The 25,447-nt window shown below is 29.6% G+C and overlaps 1 protein-coding gene, 2 long non-coding RNA genes and 1 other non-coding gene across 5 annotated transcripts; 3 read left to right on the forward strand and 1 right to left on the reverse strand.

Moving 5' to 3' along the window:
* Window positions 1-422: 422 nt before the first annotated feature.
* Window positions 423-7,273, forward strand: LOC100805629 (uncharacterized). Its single transcript, NR_157182.1, has 4 exons — window positions 423-491; window positions 630-696; window positions 6,170-6,302; window positions 6,897-7,273. It is a non-coding gene; the product is annotated as an uncharacterized lncRNA (long non-coding RNA).
* On the reverse strand, window positions 6,480-22,433 carry NMHC5 (MADS-box transcription factor NMHC5). 2 transcript variants are annotated; one of them, NM_001254560.3, is made up of 9 exons: window positions 22,266-22,422; window positions 21,833-22,066; window positions 14,218-14,296; window positions 10,431-10,492; window positions 9,435-9,534; window positions 9,309-9,350; window positions 9,140-9,223; window positions 7,160-7,320; window positions 6,480-7,074 (listed from the first exon to the last, which is right to left on the reverse strand). In NM_001254560.3, exons 2-9 carry the CDS (start codon window positions 22,012-22,014, stop codon window positions 7,059-7,061), a joined length of 726 nt encoding a protein of 241 aa, NP_001241489.1. In that variant the 5' UTR covers window positions 22,015-22,066; window positions 22,266-22,422; the 3' UTR covers window positions 6,480-7,058. The 2 variants fall into 2 exon arrangements, with proteins under 2 accessions (NP_001241489.1, XP_040863751.1); XM_041007817.1 differs by having other exon boundaries at window positions 6,744-7,074; window positions 21,833-22,014; window positions 22,266-22,433.
* On the forward strand, window positions 7,318-14,391 carry LOC121173335 (uncharacterized). Its single transcript, XR_005887967.1, has 2 exons — window positions 7,318-10,511; window positions 12,388-14,391. It is a non-coding gene; the product is annotated as an uncharacterized lncRNA (long non-coding RNA).
* MIR4362 (microRNA MIR4362) lies at window positions 7,517-7,714 on the forward strand. Its single transcript, NR_048682.1, has one exon. It is a non-coding gene; the product is annotated as a microRNA MIR4362 (primary transcript).
* Window positions 22,434-25,447: the final 3,014 nt, after the last annotated feature.

A 25,447-nucleotide genomic window follows, 5' to 3' on the forward strand; every position in this document is an offset into this window, starting at 1 on the left:
TTTATATAATATTATTTTTATTTTTATCTCTCTAATATTATGATATCTAATAAATGATACCAAAAAGAGAGACAAACATAAAAAAAATATTGTTGTACATACAACTGTATGAATTGATATATAATAACTTTTTCCATAGTACAATACAGTAATTTAAAGAAAAAATAAGATGAAAAATAATTCAATTATAAATTAGTAGTATGTTTAAAATACCAGTAGTAATTATTAAATTAATAATCACTAATCGACTTCCACTGAATGAGTAACAGCTGTGCAGGTACATGATTTCCTCTTGACTCTTGTGCAGAGAATTTCATCCCTCCAACTATTTAACTAATAATTTAATGCCTATTGAGTAAGATATTTTCTTCTCTCTCTACCACGTTGCCGTTTTTATAGTACCTCATGCCCTTCCGCAAACCAAACCAAACTCTTGAGAAAACGCTGATTAGTGATTCTTCCTCTGAATGATTCAAAATGAAGAACCGTTGGTTCGTTTTCTCGTTCTCTTCGCCGATCGCCGTCGTGCTTTGCTTCTCGCCGGCAAGCACATGGCTCTTTCTTTCTCTCTTTTGTTGTTTTCGCCGGCGTTTTTAACTGAACTGAGTAGTTTTGCTTACTGTGAACAGTTATGGTTAGTTGTGTGACCTAACATGGAGAACGAGGAAGCCAAAGAACCCAAACGGATCTGCCAAGGTAAGCTTCAAATTTATCTTCATAAATAAATATGCATTTATTGGCCTGCTTTTCACGTAGATACGAGTGATTCATTCTCTGAATATGTGTTTTTGCCCCTCTTTTTTAAGTTCGGAGCTACATATCACATTTTTTTTTGCTTTTACTCTGCTTCTTATGACTTATGACAAATCCACATGGATTCCGTGGAAATAAACATTTTCTGATTCGTTTTTTTCTTCCCCCAATTTGTGCTGATTGCAAGTAGCTTCTGGTGCAACATTGTTTCATGTTAGTTGCTTTACCGTTTTAGCATTAATTGATTTTCAATTCATTTAGCTTACATTTAGTTATGTTAATAATGGCAATGTTTTGGATCAATAGATGATTAGTAATATCAAATTTATGTTTTTTTTTTTATCCACAAATGTTAATAGTTATTGTTAGTTATTTTGTTAGCGGGGAATCGAACCCCTATCTTTTCCTCCCTCCCTTCTTCTTTTACTGGCCAACCTTATAACTCCCATACCAAATCTATGTTGATAATGGTTTCCTATCGTGTACCATCTCTATAGGTTATGTGTAACACTAGTTGTAAGCTAAAATGCTAAAGAAAACTAGCTGGTAGTGAAAGTTGGTAGATGAAATTGAAAAAATTAACTTATCAAATGTTCGGTGAAACTAGTTTTTGGATTGGAGTAACTAAAAAGTGTAAATGACAAAAATAATAAAATCATGATTTATTTAACAAATATAAACAAGGAAAGTAAATAAATATATCGAGGATAAAAGTGGGTAAAAAATATAAATAAATTAGAACTTAGAATTCAAGTAGCGTTTAAAAAAACTAAAAACTACTACAAAATTACCAAAAAAAGCTTGTTTATTAAATAATCAAACAAGTTTATAAGTTACAAGGTAGTAAAAAAACTACTAATTAGCTAAAATGACTTGTCAAACATAATATAATTATACCATGAATTCTTTCACAATTTCGGAAATAAACCATCAATTACTTTCTGTCCTGTAGCCCTTAAATAATGAAATTAATTAAAGTAATAAAGTTATTTAAGTAATTTCTTTAAGTATTGAATACCACCAATTTTAGGATAATTTATAATACTCAGTGATACTTTTATGGAAAAAACTTAGATACAGTTAATTAGGAACTGTTTTCAAGTTAAAATTATAGTTTCATTTCGATAATTTGCATGTAGACATTTATTATGCTGATTACCAATGTGAAACTCTAACTGTTAATGAAGAACAATACTAAAAATACATAAAGAATTGCATCTAAGTTTTGTCCTGCTTAATGTGATTTTAATTTTTAACTTTAGGGACTATACAGGGTACGTAGAGAGTAATGCTTTGAGGATGAAGTTGATGGTTGATTCCAATTTTGGAAATAGATCTTTTATTGTGAGAAAACCTCTGAAGTATATATGAGACTGAGAGGGCGTGCACATTCTTTATTCTAACTAAGTGCTTGTTCAGTTCTGAGAAGTGAGGGAACTTTTTGAAAAACAAGGGAATATTATTCCTCTTAAGAAAGTTTTTCCTAATGTCTCGAAGAAACTTAGTTCACTTTAATGTAAAGCTAGATATACTTTTCAGAGATGATTGCAATTATACATATGTTTCGAACTCAAGTATATTGCACTGTTAGGCTAATCATATTTGAGATATTTGAGATATTGTTTGCTTTAATTTTCATATGAACCTTTCACAATTTCATCTTTAAAAGATGTCTTAATGAGTTAAAGAAGAAGAATATTTATAAATTATTATTGATCTTGATTCTTATATGATATGTGATTTTTTAATATATTACGAATGTATAATCGATTATTTTTATAATTGATTGCGTTAATGAGTTTTATTTTTAGATATGTTATGTAGAAAATGTTTTGGAAGAATTAATTTTTGTTTGATTGTCTGAAAAAAATAATAAAATTATAAATAAGTGGATGAAGTTATTTGTAATAATTATTTTTGTATTTAAATTTGTCAGTGAATTATTGAGAATAAAATGAGAAACCAAGCGTTATCTGGAAAGTAACTTGTTATCTTTTAATCATAATTTTCAAAATTGTTTATTACAATTTTTTTCTTCGTTAATATTTTAATCTTTGATTATAATATAAAATAATCAAACATATTTAAATAGTAAATAACTTTTTCTTTCCTTTTTTCATTTGATTATTGGTTTTTTTTACTGAATTTGATTATCAATTGTAACATTGAGATTTGTATCTTATAGTCAGTAACATTATATGGTCATGTTTTTTTTTTTTTTTGTTGAGAAGATTATATGGTCATGTTAGAGTGAGGAAGATGATATAATTTTTATCAAATATAATTAGTGGTTGCGACATTCAATCATGTTGGATCTTTATTAATAAAGATTGTACAGTATCATTCTGTCTTCAACACTAACATATCATGTTATCGAATAACATGAAAGGATTTAAATTGATAATCTTGAAAATGAACACATCCAAAAATGCTCATTACATGCATGCTAAAGGTTTTCCCATTTTAGAGGAGCTTAAATGTACAATTTTATCATATTTGGCGTCTCGTTGAATTGGATTATATTTTAAGAATTATAATCTGTTTTTTTTATAAAAAAAACTGTTTATAATCCTGTTCTCTCCTGATTGATAATGTTGGTGAAAATTAGATAATAGCTAGAATTTTAATCCTCGTAAATGTATTAAATAGTTATGATTATTTTATTATATATATTAAAATCACTTTATTATATTCTTTTAATCAATCAAATTGATATAAAAATATAAAAAGACATCCAATTTAATTTAAATCTGAACATAATAGTATAATTATAGAATAATATTTTTAAAAGAATAGGACATACTAGAACGTAAAATATAATAGTATAATTGACAACTTTATATAAAAGCAACTACCACAAATAATTTCATGCATTTTTTTTGGTAGTTTTTACTATAACAAATAACAAATTAATTATTTTAGACAATCCAAATGAAACTTCTTAAATACACTTTTAACATAGAATATCGTTACAGAGAATTAATTTTTTACAAATTATATTTTGATAGCTCAAAATCCGGTGTGGTGTTAACCATAAATAATAGTAGTGTCTGCTTATATGATTAGAAAAATAAAAAAATTTAAATAAACCAATTTAAATAAACCAAAAAACTATTGGGATTTGGGAGTCTCTAATGTAATTTGCTCCCATAACTTTTTATCTCTTAGTGTCAATGTCTGCCAAACAAAGCACTTTTGCCATTGGAAATCATTTCAATCTCTATGCATTTCACTGCTTCATTGGAGATTTCCTCTATTCTTTCCATACTTCGACTTGGTAGTTTCCATTCCCTATCTAGGTTTGAGTCTGGGATTTGAACACAAACTTAAAATGTTTGGTACAAATGTTTTATATATAATTACTAGTTTATTACTAGTTACTAGTATTATTATTGAGTGGACACTATAGTGACAACGTTCAAATTTCAACTACATGAAAATAAAATAAAAAAATTACATGGGACACTGAGTGACAATGCTTATACTAAAACTTCTTCTGGATCGTGTTCAGGAGGAAATTCGTTAATTACCTGTTTTGTAAATATTTTCTTCTTTGGGAAACTAAAAGCTGGGTTTGAAAATGAGTGTAGACGGTAGAGTAGGATAAAAATACTTTGATTTTGAATTTCTTGTTTTAGTAAATAATCAAAATTAGTCTTATGTCACTCTGTGAGCCTTACTTTTTATTTAATGAATCTCACTCATTTTTAATAAATTTTAATAAATAACGAAAAGCATTAAAAGAATGTTTTGTTAGTACTCATAACCTAGATACTCTTTTCTCACTTACTTCAAAATATAAATTAAGCTTATTTTAAAATTTTGATCTATAGCTCTATCAAATGGTGATGTCTCACCTAATAGTGATTGGTTGAGCGGATTGTGATCATAAGCAAATTTGACAATTAAGGAGTGTCTATGTCCGATGAAGTTTAATAATTAGGATAAATTACATTAATATTTCTGAGATTTTTTTTGAATTACATATAATACCCTTCTTTGTTTAATTTTTACAACTGAGTGTGAATGTAATATATAAGGGGTGTTAGTGTAACATTTTGTAATATTGAGGGGATTAGTGTAATATATAAGGAGGTGTTAAGTGTAATATTTTCAAATATTAGGGGAATTAGTGTAGAAATAAAAAAAAGTGTTGGTGTAATTTTTAAAAAAATCTCAGGGGATGTGAGTATAATCTGTTCTAATAATTATTGTCTAAGAGTTTAATGGTGATGTACTTATACTGTCAACTAGTTTTACATTATCATCCAATTACTATTAATATGACTTTTAGGATAATTCTGTAAAAATTAATAAACTTATCATAAAAAGTGGTTGCTGATTGGATTATAGTGTAAAACTATTATACATTGTTAATGCATAATCTTTTTTTTCATTATCTAATTACAAGCTGCTAGATATGGTAATTTTTTTACTTTTATAATAATTATTTTTAGAGACTCGGAATTTATTTTTTATCTTACAAGTCATATAAAAAATAATTTCTGATTGATTGATATCATTAAAGCTTTTACATTGATAATGCATGATTGTCAAACTCTTAAATGTAACTTATCAAATGTTTGGTGATTAATAAATCTTAGGAATCAAATACAATTTTATATTATTAATTATTAATATAATACATTGATGTTAAGTTTATGTGATTGAAATTTCTTAATTATCAAAGCATTAATTTATAACTGGAGAATTGAATTATTGTTAATTTAATAAAATAAAGAAAATTGTTTTTTTGATTGCAAAGTTCTTATATATTATAAGAATTGTAATAAAGATTACTGATAAAAAAATTACAATATTTAACTAGAGGGTGACTTTGAAATACTCCTGCAGTAGAAGTCTGAATAATTTTATAATTGTCCAGATTTTAATCATTTTAGACAATAGTATTTTTTTTTAATTTTATGTAATTATTTGGTATCGTGTTACATTCATAGTTCAAAATTGTGTATGTAGAAATCTTGAACACGGTGGTATGACATAAAAAATGGTGTTTTTGTCGGTGTTCTGAACAGTTTTCTTTTGTATCACGAAAAAAATATTGCTGAGTTAGGTAGGAATAGGATCACTTGACGCTCTGAACTGTTCAATTTTGATGAAAACTGTTTAAACTTGACGTTTTGAACTGTTGGTCTTAAACTTGAACTAGTGTGCTTTAATTCAAAAGGTTTAATTGCACTTTTGTATCTCAAGTATCACAATTGTGCAATTTTAGTCCTCTAGGTTCTAATTGTGCAATCGGGTCCCTCAGTAATCATAAATGTGCGATTTTCGTCCCTCAAATTTTAGTCAGAAATGATGATGGTTTATGTTTACCAATGGCTGAGTATGTATTTGTTGGAATGAATATGAATATGTTTTTATTCACTAATTTGTATAACATAACCTTTGGCAGATAAAATGCGACATCCTATCCTTCTTGCATGGTCAGAAATAGATCTGATTTACACGCATTTATCCGTTTCCAACCAACTAAGTCGGCCAAAATCTCAATATAGTGAATCATCATTCAAAGCATTGGGACCCGGGTATTCCCTCAAACTGATAACATATTAAGTCTATAAATTTTCTTTTTATGTTTATTGAGTATGCTGCATTATTAATGCTTATAACTGACTATCAACTTGGTCTGAATATTCAGATGCTTTAACTATTTAAGTGTAATTTTAGGTGTGCTTCTGAATTTGGATTTTTTCCTATTATCCAATAGATAAGTTTTTGTTTCTTCTGCATGTGTGTAAGATATGAATGGAGCATATGTTGGCGCAAAATATATTGGTCTGCATGATTTGGGGATATTGGTTCCCTGTTTATTGTTAACAATACTGCTTTACAATTCATTTAGAAGAATCATAATTCATGCTTATTACTCATTTACTTGATACGAAACAATGATTATTGTGAGTTTGACCTACATTGTTTCCTATGTGGTGTGGATTACTTATTAAAGGCACAAGCACAGATGGTTGTGTTCTGAATACGATTTAATTGATCACAACATATGTATTTAGAATTTATATAAAACAACACCAGACTCACTTGTGTTATGTTTTTATTGCACAAAATTTACAACGGCAGTCATTATGTCTGATCCTTAACAGCAATTAAATGCTTCTTGATAGATAATCTCGTACCATAAATGCGTTGTACTGTTGAATGGAACTAATATGGTTGATGAACTACAAGATCCAACTCAAAGAAGCCTGATCATTCTAGGGAGAAGTTGTTGCTTTGTTGGCTGGCTTGGCACAAATGACAACCTCCCTGATTACTGAACAGTTTTGCTAATGCAGCTGCAATCTGGTACAGAGATTAAGTGTTTAATTTCTTGTGAAATTAAAAAGAAAAATTATAGACTTGATATATTATCAGATTGAGTGAATACCCGAGTTTCATTGCTTTGGTTGATGGTTCACTGTATTTGTATTGAGACTGTGGCTGACTTAGCTGGAGACTGATAGATGCAAGTGAATCATATCCATTTCTGACGTTGTAAGAAGGATTGGATGCCACATTTTCTTCATTTGTACTCCTTGCTTCATAAACCTAAGATTGATCCAAATCTTTTGTTTAGGTTTAGCTAAAGGAAACTTGAAGCCTTTAGCTTCGGACTAAATAGAAGGTTTAGTTACTTTTTTGCTCTTCTAATTTATTTTTGGAAAAAATATGTTTTTAGTCCCTATACTTTGTAAAATTATTAATTTTAGTCCTTGTTCTTCACCATCTAACATTTTAGTCCCTCAACTTTTATAAACCAGTGTTTTTAGTCCCTTAGGACAGACGTCATGTAGGAAACATTGTCAACAGTGTTTGTCCCTGAACATTTTGGTTCATGAATGTTTAAAGCAAGGGTTTTTAGGCCCTCAAGACAGACATGATTAACATTGTTTCCTACTTGGCATTTGTCCTGAGGAACTAAAAGCATTGATTTTTAAAAGTTCAGGGGCAAAAAGTGATCAATAGTGAAGTAGAGGGATTAAAATCAAGAATTTTATAAAATACAGGGACTAAAATCATATTTTTCTTTTAATTTTTAGGTTCAATTTGATCATCTTATTATATTTAAAGGTTCAATTAGGTCATCTATTTTTTAAAAATAGTTCAGTTAGTTTTTTTATTTTTAAAATAGGTCCCATTTTTCTTCTATATGCTCCAAAATTTTTGAAAAATAGGACCAAAATTGGTTCTATATGGAACCAAATTGAATCCATTATAAAAAAAAGACCTAATTGAACTATTTTCTTAAAAAATCACATGGCCTAATTGAACCTTTTAATAGTAAGAGGTCTAAATTAAACTTAAAAATTAAATTAGAGGATACATAGTTATTTTTGTCTCTGAATGTATATAATGCTGACAAATTCATCCCTGAAAGATGAAAATTCAAATTTTTGTTTTTGAAAGTGAAATAAGTGCGGTAAATTCATCCATTTGTTAACTTTTGTTTGTTACCGTTAATGAAAGAGTCTATGTGACACATTCAGGGATGAATTTGTTTGTGTTCTACACATTCAGGGATGAAAATGACTATTTACTCAAAATATAATTTAATATTCATTTTTTCTCCTTTTTTAATCGTTGCAAGAATAACATTATAATTAACACTTAAAAAAATAGGAAAGCAAACATAAGTTAAAACAAACATAATAATAAGCATAATCTATCTGTTGTTCTGAAATTTCTATTGTGACAAAATTAGGTGAAGACAAAATCAAGTTGGGTTTCATTTTTTTGTTAGGATTAATTTAATGATTGTGTATTTTTGTTTGAGTTTTATATTTTGGGTAAGGTACTATAGAAATTTCAAAGCAATAGACAGAGTATGTTTATTATTATGTTTGTTCTGACTTATACTTGCTTTCCTATTTTTTAAGTGATTATTGTAATGTTATGCTTTCAATAATTAAAAAAGGGAAAGATGAAGATTAAATTATATTTTGGATAAATAGTTATTTTTGTGTCGGGATGTGTAGAGCACTAACAAAATTCGTTCTTGAATCACGTAGACTCTTTCATCAATGGTAATGGATGAAAGCTAACGGATGAATGAATTTGTCTCATTTTTTTCACTTTTGATGACTAAAATTTGAATTTTAATCTTTCGGGAACGAATTTGTCCGTGTCCTAGACAAAATGACTATTTATCCTTAAATTAAAAGACCACAAAAGTAATGAAATCAAAATAGAATTAAGCCAAATAAATGAGTTAAGTCTGTTTGATATTGTCCTATCCATATGAAGTGCCTGTGTATGCGCAGGCTTGTTCATTTTACAAGCCTTTGTTAGGCTTAGGCATGGATATGTATTAATGGAAAGATGAATAATAGATTCTTGAATATAGAATGTGTTTTTATGGATCATTTACCTTCTTTTGTAGCTCTGCATTTTCTTTTTGGATCTGCTCCATCTTTTGATAGAGTTCAACATTTTCTTGATGAATGATATTTCCCTATGATAGCATTAATCAAAATTGGTCAAATTTTTTGGGAAAATCTTAGTCAATCTCAGCAAGAAGAAAACCATACTCCTTAAACCTTTTGGCGTAGTTCTTTAATCTCATTAGTTAAAATTTGATCCTGCAGGGAAATAGATGATAATGTAGGTTATGAATATGCAGAATCTTAAAGGGCAGAGATATAATTTGAACTGACCCATCATACCTTTTTCATGCGGACACCCTTTAAACTCATCTCCAGTTGGTTTTCCAGATTTTGTAGTTCTTTAATACCCAAACCCGTAAGTTCTTCCCCCATTAATTGCCTGCTTTTGCCGAAAGAAAAAAAAATGAAATGTTTTATCAATGAGATAGGTTTTTCTCTTAAGGCAAAAATATTCAGAGCATAAGTTTTTTTTTTAGCATTTCTATATTTTTGTTTAAGAAGCTAAGCTGTAAATTTACAACTTCCTAGAACTATCAGTAATGTTTTCAGGTGGCATCACGTGGCTAACTTTTTTTGGCAGTCAGAAATGAAATCACCTGGTTAACTGATATAAAATTTTTTAGGGAGTCAGTAGAACAAAAATATATTATTTACCATATGATTATTTCCAGTAATGAGCTATTGAATCAACCTTTTGGGTCTTGTAACATCTCCTTCATTTCATACAACCGAGGGGTGTCTCATGTTTGACATTGACTTACTAATAAGTAACAAATATATATATATTTTCTCCAAAAAAAGAAAAAGTAACAAATATATAAGCTACTCTTTAATATATTTTGATTTCATTCTCTGGAAATGTTGGGAGAGAAAAAAATAAGCAAAGATGGATATCATTTTTCCCTTTTGGATGATTTAATGGACACTGGGAAAGGTGGATGATAAAATTTGCCTTCTCCTTTTCCTATTTTATGCCCTCTCGTTATTCTTTTTCTTCCCAAAAGGTCATGGATGTAGGATTTGGATCCTGAAAAGCGAGATGTGTAAAGTGGAAAAGTAAAATATACATACTGTGGATTTGAAAAGAGCACCTCATGAACTTAACCCACTTTAAATCAAAGGTTGATAAGTGATAACCTTTACTTGGTCACTTCAGACATCTCTTTGCTTTACTGGAATCAAATCTGATGAAATAACCTGTTCGATTCTACTATGTCTCTGTTTACTTTTAGTACATTCATGCAACTAATTTGTGTTAGTTTATTTATTTTTTACCTGTGGCATTCTTGCAAGTACTGAAGCTGCTGCCTCAAGCTTGCTGCTTCTGTCTGCCAAAACTAGCAAGTAGAAATGCAGGTATCAAATATATTAAACAGTTGTTATTTAAGGAAATTATTTTAAATGCAAGAATTGTAGGGTAGACAATTTGAAGACTAACATAGTAACATTAGCGTTGAGAACCAACATTCAGATGTTTTTGACAATCTCCCTAAGTATATTATTCCACTAATGGTTGATTTCAATTAGACGAATAAGTTACATTTTCATGTTCAAGGAAGATAAGTTTTGTACCTCTTTAAGAGGTTGATTGATGCCCAATGCTTCCCTTTCCTTTATGAGGCCAAAGAGTCTAGCAGAAAATTGGGTAAATAGATGCAATAGAGGGTGGTTTGCTACTCATTTTTTTGGGAGATTCATTGGTACTTTTATGACACCAGTATGTGTGGTGGTTGTTATTGATGCCCATGCTTGGAATCCTGGCACCCTGGGAATTTAGTAGGTGTGAAATCTGAAATCACTGTATTCTACATATGCTATGTGTATTTTGAGTCTTTCAATTGCGATACTTAATAAGAATAACTTCTAAAAGCTTAAATTATTAGCTGAAGGCCTATTAATGGTTTTATTTCTCCAACGAGCCTTTATGACAGAGCTGTTTTGGCAAGCGTAGGCAATGTATTTGCCCACTTTACCTTTTGCGGGAAATTTAATATGACGAATGGGGCAACAAAAATCAAACTGTTGACCACATGATTTTTTTAAAAATTGATAGGATTTGGATTCTCTTATGTTTTAAATTAATAGTGGAGAGAGGGTTCTGTCAGAGTCATAAGACAAGTTGTTTTTATTATAAGTACTGCACCAATAACCCATCATGGTGGCTCCCTGCGTAAAAATCCTAGTTGCTATCCCTAACAAGGCTGTACACGTGTATCTTGAGTTCCATATATCTGATACTAGAATGCCTCGCATACTAGTGAATCGCTCATCTACTAATTATGGATGGGCGCTAGGAAATATTAGGATGGCTACATGAATTTGGCGGTTGGAATAGAGTAAGCAGCCTTCAATTTTCTAGTTAATTTGTGGTTGTTGCCTTTTGAAAATAAATAGAATAAGGTGTGACTATCCAAGTATGACGGTGATATTAGTTTATATCTGTCACTTACCTAACCTATGTTGGTTTGTATTTTTCTTGGATCATTTATTAATTTCTTGAAGTTTATTGTCTATTTCTCATATTGCTTTCTTGAAATTGTGAAGTTTCTCCTCATTTTCTAATAATCTGTTGATCTCCTGTTTACATCTTCATTTTCTGTTGTTTGTCACTTTTGTTTATTCCACCCACACATTGGCATTGTGTGCTAGGCATGCATCCATTGTATGCCTCCTTTACAGTTGCTTTCCCCAATCATGCTTTAGCAAAATAGCTGTCTTGTAAGCTTAGTCATGAAGAAATAAATTTTGAAGTTGATTTTGTTCCATGAAATGCTTTGTTTGATGTAAGAGAAATAGTAATGCCACTAAAGAATTTAAATGAGGCTATGAGATGCTTGAAATCCTAGCTATCGTATACTTGCCAAGAATCATGACAACTCATGATGTCTCTGAGAAAATGTGAGTTGTTTTTTTTTTTTTGACTGGATAAAATGTTAGTTATAACATTGAAATAGTATTTTTTGGATTCTTTGGATTGAATTGTGATAAATTCTAGTAATCATTACTAGTAATAGCAAGGAGGGGAATCTTGGAAACATTTGCTTGAATACCCTAGTATCCTTAGTATAAGGATACTTGCTACGCTTTTATTCTACATGATGCAAGCTAATAAGGAGAAGTGATCAAATTAGACAAGTGGTTTTTCCTTGTAAGAAACTAGTGTTTCTTAAGTATAGAGATTAGAGGGGAAGGGGATGGGGTCCATTATTTGTTACTTTTTTGGCACATGCAGATGTCATTACCATGGCTTGAGCCTATCCAACTCCCTTAAGCTAAGCCAAAATGATTTACTGTCGAGCAGCAAGAAAAGAAGAAATATGGTATTTTACTCTCTAGTCTGGAACCTGGATGTCTTGTAAGATGTAAAACAGGAACGTACCTGCTATTGTTTGTATAGAAGGTAACTAAAAGAATATAATGTTTTCAATTTTCTTGTCTAACCTCTCTTGATTTGGTGGTGGATTGATTTTAATCAATTGATTAGTTCTCCTTAGTTTTCCTTACCCCTTCTTAAATAAGAAAAACTTCAATGTACTTGGCACATATATGGTTCGGATTATTTCAGAAGAAATAATCGCATTTTTCCAAAAGCTCTAAAAAGATTAATGCAAAAATTAAGTAATTAGTTGTCCACGAAATAAGTTGAATTAAATACAGTTATTTGTGTCGTTCACCCTTGTTTTGGTTCTTTCTCATCCAAAGTCCGGGCACCATGTAGGTTATGATGCTAAATGCAGCCAATAAAATTGAGCCGCTTTTAACTATAGAAATGTTCCCAGGCTAGGATTTGCATTAAACTAGCCTGACTTATTTAACTAGTGTCTTTTGAAGGCTTGATTTGATTTTTTTAAAAGCTTTACTACTTGACTTGAAAGGAACAGTAGAAGTGGAGCAAATGCAAGCTATAATGATGGCACTAGAGGGTCGAGCTTCGGCTTGGTTTCAATAGTGGGAAAATTACAACCCAATTACTTCTTGGGAGAAATTTAAGGTAACAGTAGTAAAGAGATTCCAACCCTTAATATTCAAAAATCCATTATGAAATCCGTCTAGGTCTGAAACAGAGTTAGTAGTAGATTTTTTTTAGAGTTTTGAAAGATATTCAGGAGCTTTTAGGGGAATTGAGCAAGAACTTTTCATGTGCATTTTCTTGTACTGATTAAAGGAGGAATACGAGTGGAGGTGACACTGTATGAGCCACGTTCTCTCAGAATTGATAAAGAAGTCGTTGATGGTAGAGAAGAATCAAGCGGTGGCAAAGACTGGGGTTCTGGTGGGGCCACTCTGAAAATTGTTATATAAGTTACATTGGCCCAAGAACAGTCTAGATTGAGGCTAACACAAAAGGTGAATTTAATGGAGAGACTAAAGCTGGTGGAAATATGAGAACAGGTACAGAGGTACTGTTGTTAATAGGACCTTTCTAGGAATGAAGGAACTTAACGGGAGATTGGGAAGATTTGAGAGGTTGTTAGAGAAAGAAATGCAGGAAAAGATTAGAAAAAAAGAAATGTATGAACCTAATCATGTGTAGAAAGAACAATACCAGATGCTATTGTTAGAGAAAGAAGGTGGGGAATGCCAAGGGGTTTAGCTTATCAAAGCAGAGGAGGTCTAAGGGGTTCAACTTTCTCTGTCTAAGAAGGTCATTGAAAGTGTGGGAATGCTTGGGAAGTCGGAAGGTAGTAGAGATGGTGGATTGGGGGGCTTCAGTCTCAATTTTATAGCCATCAAAGTAGTGAAATAATTGGGGTTGCAGGTCACAAATACTGCTACCTATCATGTACACGTTATGATTGGTGCAAAATAAAGTGCCAAGGAGTTTGTTTAGAGCAGATGCGGAAACTACAAAAATGGAGATACAAGACTTTTTCCTTTTCAGATTGGAAGGATGGGTTGAGTTGTGGCTTTGCTCACTAAACTCAGGTGGTAGTTTAGGTATCCTTTGAAATAAATTGAACAAGAATAGTTTTTGAGAACTACTGGACTGGAATTATGAAAATGTAGTAACGTATTGCCCAAAAGCTTAAAGTCAAGTGGGTGATGGTGTAAAAACAGTTACCTTCTCTTCTGAAGCCGGATTCATGAGGTGATGGGTTTCCTCTTTTAGCTTGTTGTAGCGTTCAATAACCGCTTTCATGCTGTCATAATGTAGGAAGTCATTACAAGAGCACACTAGTATATTTTTTTTATAAGTAAATAAAAGATGTAGATCAACTAGTTACACAGTTTAATATATGGTAACAAGTGTCTATAATATGATGGTTTGAGACATACAAATCATATGATCTCAATTAGCTAAACTTAAATATGATTTTACTTTGTTCAAAGAAAGCTCGACATTAACGCAAGAGGATGGCTGGTTGTATGTTTATGTTGGGTTTAAGATGGCATCGGGTTTTGGCCTTTGGGGATTCAAGTGTATACTGTCCGCATATTTCTTTTATTTTTTAACGTTTAATTTAATTAAGGATCTTGCTAATATAGTAGTGATTAAAGAAAAAAACAGTATTTATTGTAATAACTAGAAGGGAACACAAAAAATATATTATGTTTAGGGTTTAATTTTTCATAAAAAAAGATCTAGGATTCAATTGGACTAAAATAAAAATAAAATGGAAACAAAATTGATGATTAGATCAAAATTGTTAATTTTCAGGATCAAAATGTCTTTGTTTTAAAATAAATGAACAAAAATTACAAATTGAAAAACAAATAGAGGAATTAAAATTGTATTTAAAACAACTATGTTTATTATCTCAAACATAATTACAAATTTAGCATAGACTTGCAAGTGTACCCTAAGTTGTCTACTCCCTTCGCAATTAAGGTTGTATTTGATAAAATTAGTTCACAATTGAAAATTGATAGTTAAAAGTTAAAAAATTAACTTATTTAATTATAAGTATTTGGTAAAATTAATTGTTAAAATAGTTGAAACGTGTAAAATGATAGAAAAATGATAAAACTATGATTTAGTTAAAAATATATCAAGAAAAAATGATTAAATATATTGAAAATAAAAGTGAAAGAAAATATAAAAAGTTAAAAGGTATAAGCTAGTGTTTTAAAAAATAACTTAAATATTAAAAATTATTAAGAAATTACTAAAAAAAGTTTGTTTATTGAATAGTCAAATAAGTTTTTCAGCTAGTTAAAAAAAAATTAAAAACTAGCTGAAATGTTTTGTTAAACATGACCTAAATATTAAGACTATTTTAACTAATTCATATCATTTAAGAAAGTTGATTAATATAGGTTATCTTTGACTAAACTAACTAGAAGTTTCAAGTTAGCTAGTAACTTGAAAGTGAAAAGTTGGCTTATTAAGATTATGTGTGGCAAAACTAGTTGAAAGCTGAAAATTTAATTTATTAAATTAGAATTTTTTGATAAAACTACCTATTAAATTAACTAAAAAGTGTAAAATGATAACAAAATAATAAATCATGATTTATTTAAAATAAATAACAAGAAAAATGATAAGTATATTGAGAATAAAAATGGAAGAAAATATAAAAAAATTAAAAGTTATCATTTTAAAAAATGTTACTTCAAGTATTTAAGTAGCGTTTCAAAAAATAATAAAAACTACTAAAAAAAGTACTTAATAAACAGTCAAATCAATTTTCACCTATTAAAAAAAAGTTAGAAATTAACTTAAATGTCTTGTTGAATATAAACAATTATTAGCGTTAAATTAAAATTATCCTAAATTTTATTGTGGAACTTATATTTTTCTCTTGTCACTTAATTGCTTTTGCACCTAATTAATTAAAGTGTGTTAATTTTTTTATTCAATCCTTATAAGAGAGATAATGTATTTATTTTTTAAATATATAATATTTATTATAAAATAATGAAAGATATTTGGATAAAAAATAATTAATGTAAAAGATAACTTGAAAATAATTTTATTAAAAATTACAAATAAAATTGAAAAAAAAAGTTTTATATATAGGAATAGATGCATGAAGTATCTTCCTATAAACTTCATCTCATTCAAGAGATACAGAGAATTATAAACAATCTCTAACGAGAAACTCTCTAAACAATCTCTAACGAGAGACTTTCTCAGCAATTGTGATCATCTACACTTGTTATTCTCTTTTGGACTTAAATTGGGATGTGATAATCTTATAAGACTCTATTATATGGTGGGATGATGTGACTTAATAATAAGTGTTGACTTGTTTCACACAATTCCAAAACCCTTGAAAACCTCCATTTCTTCAAATGTTGAACGTAATCCTCTCAAAATTCAAAATAACAATTCCAATAATATTACAATTCACAATACATTGTAGCCACAAATTTAGTGGGCATTTGATTTCTCCTTGGAGATTTAATTTTGAATTTAGAATTAATTTTGACTTGAAGTAATTTTGAATAACTTTTGTGTTAGATAAATTTTTTAGGATTAATTAAGTTTTTAGTCTTTCAAATTTTAATTTTCAGCCCTTCAATTTTTTTTGACAACTTTTAATCCTTAATTTATTTTTTGTCACCATTATTAGTCTCTCATTTGCTTTTATTGCTTAAAATTAATCTTTGTTTCCACTCTTTTATTTTATATTTAGGAGTGAATTTGAGAAATAAAAACAAATAAGATACTAAAAATGAACAATTTTTCAGAGAGACTAAAATTACTAACGAAAAATTATTAAAAAACTAAAAATTAAAAAAAAAATTAGAATTTAAAAAAAGTTGTAGAACTAAACTTAATTTTTCCAAAATTTTATGTTGTGTTTTACTTCTAGCATTCTTTTATAATAAAAAAAATTTAAACATAAATCAATCACTTCAAAATTAATTTTAATTAAAATTAATTCTATAAAGTTAATTTAGTTAAAAATTAATTTTATTAACACTCATACAGTCTTTAAAAAAAAACACTCATCCAAACATACACATTTATTTTAAGAAAACAAACATACTTAATGGTAGGCAAATATGCATTGGCTATCTCAACAATTTCTCTCTTAATAAAAAATTCTAAAGTTTTACAAATTATTATTATTTGTTTACCTTCTTTCCTCTTTTGTGACCGCTATTTGCCTTTCGCATGGCCTTCACTCCTAAAAGGAAAATTTCCCCCCCATTTTTCTTCGTTCACAGCCTCCTGTTGTTCACCTTGCAATCCGACTTTAAACCAACAAATTAACTTATGCTCTTGTAGCATCATCTCCCCTAAAGGGATTATGTTAGCAACAGCAGATGACACAAACTTCATATTGTGAAAATTTTGGATGGTACCAATATAGCTTCATTATCATACTTCTAATGCCTTTAACCTTTATTTTTTTTTCCACCATCTTCTATCTTAAAATGACCAAAATTTTCACTAATCCTCATGGTGTCACACATGATCACTTGGTCTAAACAAATGTGCTAAGTTGTTATAAGAACATGCCATCATCTTCAATGTTACTAAACGACACATTAGTTTGGGAGTTTTCATCATTCATCTTCATCTTTCTTAATTTCTTTTAAGTCATCATTAATTTGCATACATCTAGCTTGATCATGATATATATCTCCATACATCGAAGACTTAGCTTTTTAAAGTATTTTATTTTATAATATATTTAAATATTAATTGTTTGTTTTTTGTTATGGAAAGATTCAAACTTACAATTTCTTTCTCTCTTTCTTTCTCCCTTCACTATCAAGCCAACTTCATAACCTATATATATATATATATATATATATATATATATATATATATATATATATATATATATATATATATATATATTTGATAAAAATGAAAATCGCAGCACACGCTTTTACCTTCTTTTTTTTCCATCTACGTACATGTTGTATGTGCAGTACCGATTTTGTGCATCTTTCTCATTCAAAATCTAAAACTTTGCCCGACCATCCTATGGACTCGCCTTGGAGGCTTGTCGCTTGTAACGGGAAGGCTTCCGACTTTGACTCAAAATCAGAACATGTTATACTGTTATATTGCTTGATGTTTAATTTGTTAGAAAGAGAGGGGGACATTTTTACTTTGAATATTTTATATTTTTCATACCTATCAATAAGCTTTCCTTTTTTTTTTTTTCCTTCAAAAAACCCAAAGTCTAACAGGAAGAAAAAATTTGCAAAATAACTTCTGTCTCCTTCAGGCTTCAGTCAATAACAGCATATCACGTTAACAAACCCAAAGCCAAAGCCAATCGTGCTATATTGTCTCCTTCAAACCCAAAGTCTCGAAATTTTGCTTGATGTTGACAACTTTGATATCTAATAAAAATAATTTTGCAAAATAACTTGTGTCTCCTTCAGTCCCTCACCAATTCTCCAACACTCTCAAGTCTCATCTTCCACAAGTTTGATCAACACCATATCTCCATCCATGGGAATTATGACTAAGAGAATTCAATCCTTAAGTTCCTCTATCTATATATCTTACAACCTATATATGATCGAATTGATTCTAACGTATACAGTATTCCTACATAAAAATGTTCCAGCTGTCTCTCCATCTCCTGATTTTCCACCCCTTTTCTGGAATAGATTTTTGGCCTCTACATGTACATCATCTTAATAGGTTATTTTCTCACCACACGTGTCTGTCTTGGTTTGCTTGTTTTCCTTTGGAACCTTTGTCTCGCAGCTAAAGCGTGACAAATTCATCCGTTTGCTAACTAACGAATAACATGGGAAGATCCACTTGCAGACTCGTTGTTAATAATAATCTACAGACTTAATCACCAATCAACTTAACTTGACAACCCCCACAGAAAAAAGAAAAAAAAAAACAAAAAAACGAATCAACTAGAAAGTTGACTCCTTTATACTAATAAAAAGTTAACGGAGAATCATTAATTTGTGTGAAATGTTTATCTTCATTTTATGAAAATGTAGAGCTTAATTTAATAGATTAAACTAACACTTTTTTTAGCTCCTACAAACCACTCGAATATCTTAATTTTAGCTCATTCCTTGATATTTTAGATTCATACAGGCTTAGCCCATAGAAAACCTATTCCAATGCTCCCTTTTGTCGCCCTCCACACTCAGCCATCAGTTTAGTCAATTTTCATACGTGGTTCTTTGCCTTATGAAAACTCAGTAGTAACCAAGTACTACACGTATCCTTCTCCATCACATATGTTATACAACTTCAGCTCGGTCAACTAGCTGCCACACATTGTTCTTTAAAGTTCATCTCTTCACAAATGGTAAGAGTCACATGCAATGCAATCACATGCTTGTGTCCTCTCCTCTCCATCACGATTGTTGTCAACATATCTAATCCTCATGTCACATTGTGAAAATGGGTTCATGAGTCAACCATTTATGATTAATGGGTAAGGTTATATATGAAAATAAATTACTCATTAAGACCTCGAGTAAATATTTTTTTATAAGCAAAAATGTATTTATTGAAGAATAAAAGAGCTAAGCTTTGAGCACAATAAGTACCCAGAATAGCATGGTACGTAGAGTCATATATACATCTAAATCAACCCAAAAAAAAAAATTGACAGAAAACTCCCACAGATGCCGGCCCCAAAATCCTCATTAATCCAAACAATCCTCACCTCAAGTTAGATTAACCTATAGCTCACTTAACTCACAAGTTAAACTTAGGAATTGGGTTTAACCTCTTCTTTTAATTAATCTTCTCCAACCTTCTTTCCAAAAAGAGAGAGCGCGGGACCTTCAAGGATTGAGCATTTAAGGTTTACCAGCAACATTGAAGGGGAATTCTCTCCACTACAAAATGTTTTCTTCTTTGACTTGGTGCTCAAGCAGCATTGTCACACCATGTCTAACGAGATACCATTTCAATAGGGCTAGCGTGCTAGTTAACATCAATTGCACCTAGTTGAAGCAAGACTTTTTAAAATACAATTCTGTAATGCATTTCTAATTTTTTTAGTCTAAATGGACCAATCTGTTTAATTCACTAATAACCTGTGACCTGGCCAGGTTGATCCATTTTGAAAACTCTACCCACGAGCTTCATCCTTGTCATTTTCTGATATACATTGTCAAAAATCTAAATCACTTAATTTTTTTGGTATTTTTTGAATGTAATTTTTTTTGTAGTGTTGGACTTTAATGACCCAAATCATTTAACTTACCAACCTTATAGATAAAACCGATTTAGACAGTATTTAAATCTGAACTGAAAGTTGGATTGGGTTAACCTATTCTTAAATTTAAGCTCTCATCATGATTCATCCAAGGTGTTGGATTAAATCACTTTAGGCATTTGAATCCAGCACTCTCTTATTTAAATTCTACATCTCTCATTGCATTTAGGAATGCCTATTTGTATTTCAAAATGAGTTTTTTAATACAATGAGAGGTGCACAATTCGATAGTAATAATGGGAGTATGGGAAACAAATGTAATCACTTTATTGCTAAAGATTGTACACAGAGTATCCAAAGTGAATTGTGAGACATTTCCAACACATTTTGAAATTTGAGACATTTCCAATACATTTGAAACAACTAGGATTATTAATTAATTTGATAACTTTAGGTTTGCATCATAGCCTTAACATATTCCAATATATATATATATATATATATATATATATATATATATATATATATATATATATATATATATATATATATATATATATATATATATATATTGTAGCTAAATCTATTGTTTCCTTTTGTTGTGTGTCTTCACTTTGTACATCGCATGTGTGAAACAATCATCGTCGCATGCATGCGTGAATCATATTGTAATATAAGGCAGCTCACTTATCCAGAAGAACAATTCTTTCAGTAATTTATGTTAAAAGTAATTTTACGAGAGCATTTTATAGATTAGTACTAATTCATTATAAACTCGATGTAAAAGAAAAAATAATAAACTCAATTACTGCTTCGAGAATATAAGTTATATGCATTCCCGTATCCATGCTCGATCAAGTAGGTAAGTTATAGATTACCCAAATATTATACCACAATATGCCTCAATCTGTAATATTCTATCTTATAGTATGAGGTTTTACCAGTTTAAAATACCTACATTCAAAACTAATATGAGTTCTTAGATTAATAGAGTGAAAGTGGAAGGTTACGTTTGTGTCCTTTTCATCATAACTTTATTAATTAATTAGCTTGGAGTATCATACTGTGTTGTAACTTGGAGCCAATTAATAACACAAAACTGGAGGCGCTAGCTGGAGACAAAAAGGAAAAGACCAAGAAAGATTGGGAAGATTGAGGAGGCAGAAGAGAAAACCATTTCTCAGAGTTATTCTGCTATCAGAAATACTAAAGTGTCATGAAGATTAACACCGTACCATGCAAACGCGCATGCACATTTCTTATTATATACACTCAACCTAGGCAATATCAAATGGGGGAGAGGGTTAATTATAGCTTGGCAACCATTAAAGAAATTGAAGTCACAGTCACAGATATATTCCTAATGCAAGTGGACATATATAAAATGTTTCGTACAGCACGGCATGACACCAACCACGAAGTATACGAGAATCACAATCATCTTGTATTTTAGTACTATCTATGTAATTATTTTATTCACTTTATATAGTACAGATTTTATATTAGCAAAGAAAAGCTGAGACAATAATATTGCACCCAAAATTTTAGATCGATTTCCATCATTTAAAGCGAAAGGACTAATAAATTTGTCTAAAAATAAATTGATCTTAATTAATTAATTACCTTGTGCTTGCATAGTCATAAAGCTTCCCAGTGCTGGAGAACACCATCAATCCAACTTCAGCATCACAAAGAATTGATAATTCTCTAGCTTTCTTCAGCAATCCATTTCTTCTCTTTGAGAAAGTCACTTGCCGGCTAGTGGAGTTGTCGATCCTTCGAATCGCAATCTTACCTCTCCCCATCTTTGGTCAAAAAATTATATTTTAGGGTTCCTTCACAAATACCACCTTTGAACTAATAGATCAGTGAACAAATTCAATTAAGATCGTGAAGAACAAGAGTTCTTGAACACTGATAGAGTTAATCAGATTAAATATTTAAGAAATGAGAAGAAATTAATTAGTTGAAAAACAATCATAAAATTGCAAACATAAAGGGACAAAAATAAAACAAAACCCCAAATGAATAGTGGAAAGTCAAAGAAGCAACTTACTTGAAAATTATAGGAGTGATTTGGAAGGAGAAAGAGAAGCAGGGGAGAGAAGAAGAAGGAGGGAGGTCAAGACTTAGATGAATGTTCCTAATCCTAGGAGAGTTATGTGATGCAATAGTGTATGCTTTATATGGAAAGCCAGAGTGGTTTATTTGGGCAAAGGTCACAACCACTATACCTGTGTGGTTTTTGTCCTAAAAACGGTTTTTTGTGATAACTTGAGTGGTTTTGATGTGGGGTAAAGTGGTTTACGCGATCGAGTATCTAAAACAAAGCGTACTCGCCCTTTCTGTTAAGTGTGATTGTGAAAGAATCCCTGAGGGTATCAAACAGCATAAACTAGATTGAAAGGGGCACGTGTCGAATGGATAGAGAGAGTAGCTAATACGTGACAACATGGGAGTTTGCGAATGTGAAACCTAGGACTGATTGTGAGTCCAGGAATTGTGAGGACCCTGCAAATGTGCATTTGTGTGACATATGGGGAATGGACACGTGGACTTTCCAAAACCGAGGGCGCTTACTTTTCCTGCTTTCAGGTTTGGCGAAAAATGCGTCAAAATGGCTCTTCACTCTGTCTGCTTTCTATTATTGACTATTGTATCCGTTGCAAGTAACATCCAGGTAAATGGGTGGGGAAAATAATATATATATGGAAAGTAATTTGTACGTCTTATTATAATTATTGCGTAACAAAAATAATTTATTTTAAAATAATTTTTATTTCATATTTTTAATATAATATTAATTATTTTTAGTTATATTTTCTATAATATTAATGATATGTATTATAAAAATAAAAAAAATCAATTAATGATAAGGTTAATTCTATAAAATATTATTTTTTTACTTATTTATTAATTTTTTTGTTTGGGTAAAATAACGTATGACGAACCAATAATGATTAATATAAATGATAATTATTTGTGTTTGTGTTTTTTAGTTAAGTGATTTAGAGTTCGAATCTTAATTAACTTTTAAATATAAAATAAATAATATTGGAAGAAGAATACATATGTGTTTATGATTCGGCTAAAATTAGTCATAACTTTTGATGGAAGTTACGTTTTACTAATATCATAATCAACAAAATCGAGAAAATATTTTTTTAGGAAAACAATAAAATTATATAGGTGTTTATATCCCTGAATGATTCAGCATGTGATGCTTTTTATCCTATCTCATTTGCTTTTCCAAAATGGAAATCAGTGCATATTTTAGAAGCAAGTTTAGGGTGGACACTAACGAATCCATAATTTTTTGTTAGTGAGGGTAAAAAATAATTTCTAACAAGTTTAATATTAAAAAAATTCTGTATCTGCTACTATACCCATTCCTTTATTAACAAAAATAAATAAATTCTTGGACATTTTGTGGAAACAACTTCTATATTCAAATGAATCCTATATTATCTTTTTCACCAAGTCTGATTGCTAATAGTAACTTTAATATGTTATTTTCTATTTATTAACGCTTGATAACTTCTCAAGGCTTGATTGTAAACACTATTAAATTCTCTGATAGGAGTTTTCAATCTATCTTTTTTTTTCCAATTTGAAAAATCATCAACTGAAAATGCATTTGCATTTTTTTTCTCCAATGTCAAATCTCATAAGATAACAATACAAACAAAAATACAACATCTTTTGATACACTTTATTTCAATCAATTGCTAAATTCCAAAAACCAACCAAGATTAAACTTTCGATCAGTGGCGAATCCAAGATGCTAAGTCAGTGGGTATAAATTATAAAAAATAAAATCAGTTGGTTCAATTATATAAATATAGATGAAATAAAATATAAAAATATAAGATTTTATTTACAAATTTGATAAATTTTTAAAAACGAGGAGGTGCAAATGCACACCTTCAGATAACTGTAGGTCCGCCAATGCTTTCGATGTCGTTTTGAAAAATTATGTTATCTTGGTTAACAAAGCTCATTTTGCAAATAAGCATTTTAGATGTTATTCTGATTATTAGGATGATAACATGATATTTTTTTTTCTATTTCCCATATTAATAGAAAGATTTTCCAAATCAATTTCTAAGAATGTTTTTTTCGTAGATGACTTAATGGTGTTGTGAAATCCCTTTTTAAAAATTTCTTTATCTTTAGCATACTACAAAAAAAGAGCTAATTAAGGTAAAAAAAAATAGAATAAAGCTAAACTCCCTACACTATGCTAAGCCTCATCAATCATTTATATTAAAAATTTGAAAGGAGTAAAAGACTATTTTTTTTATAAAAGTCTTACCGTAATTTTGGAAAAATTATAACTCCACAAAGACCGCAATGCTACCAATGCACACATCGGCGAGTGAGACCACCATAATTATGTGAACATGAATATCTAAATAAGTTTAGGAATTAAATCTAATTAGATTTAGGGAAAATAAATAAAAAGGTGTAAGTGAGTGATAAAGTGATTTAGGGTGAGGGAAGATGATGTTTGACAGTTTTGAGATTTTAGAAGATCAAATAGAGTGAGAGACGATTCACATTGTAATCAAATGTGTGTGATAAGTTAATAATTTAATGTATGAAAATAATGTGTTTTATGCAATGTGTGGTGTATTTATTTTATGTTATTATAACAATAATGAGAATTGAGCTATTTATATTTGAGCATCTAATTTTTATATTGAATGTCTTATGTTTGTTTAGACTCTAGATTAAAATATATCCAATGAGATAATATATAATTTTTTATGGAAATATTTTTTTTAATATACATTAACAAATAAAAAAAAATCTGGTGGGGTAACACAGCAGCATACATGCATCCGCCAATGGGGGTTGACAATATTATTGTATTAAAGTAGGGCTGTGGGTGTGATTGCATAGTATAAAAAACACTTCCCTGGATTCAAATTAAACTCAAGATTAACTGTAATTAAAAAAAAAAACCCTCGAGATTAATTAATATGACTATAAAATAAATTATTAGATACTTCCTACATTTTAAAATGACTAACATTTAAGTTTTATTTATTTATATATATTAAGAACTAGCATAGTAATCCGTGCACTACAAGGAATTAAGATTATAATCTACAAAATTTTAATATAATTATCTTTTTAATGTATTTTTTTTAATAACTTTTTACTTTATATAATTATATGTTTGTAAATATTCATATAAATATTTAATTAACATATGAAAACTATTAATATCGA

Source organism: Glycine max, chromosome 13 (genome assembly GCF_000004515.6).
Source record: "Glycine max cultivar Williams 82 chromosome 13, Glycine_max_v4.0, whole genome shotgun sequence".
In the NCBI taxonomy this organism is placed as follows: Eukaryota; Viridiplantae; Streptophyta; class Magnoliopsida; order Fabales; family Fabaceae; genus Glycine; species Glycine max.

Coding starts and splice junctions, on each gene's coding strand:
- NMHC5 (NM_001254560.3), bottom strand. CDS start 22,014: ATGGGGAGAGGTAAGATTGCGATTCGAAGGATCGACAACTCCACTAGC. Junction 14,297..21,832: donor TATGACTATGCAAGCACAAG/GTAATTAATTAA, acceptor ACATTATGACAG/CATGAAAGCGGTTATTGAAC. Junction 9,224..9,308: donor TTAAAGAACTACGCCAAAAG/GTTTAAGGAGTA, acceptor ATGCTATCATAG/GGAAATATCATTCATCAAGA.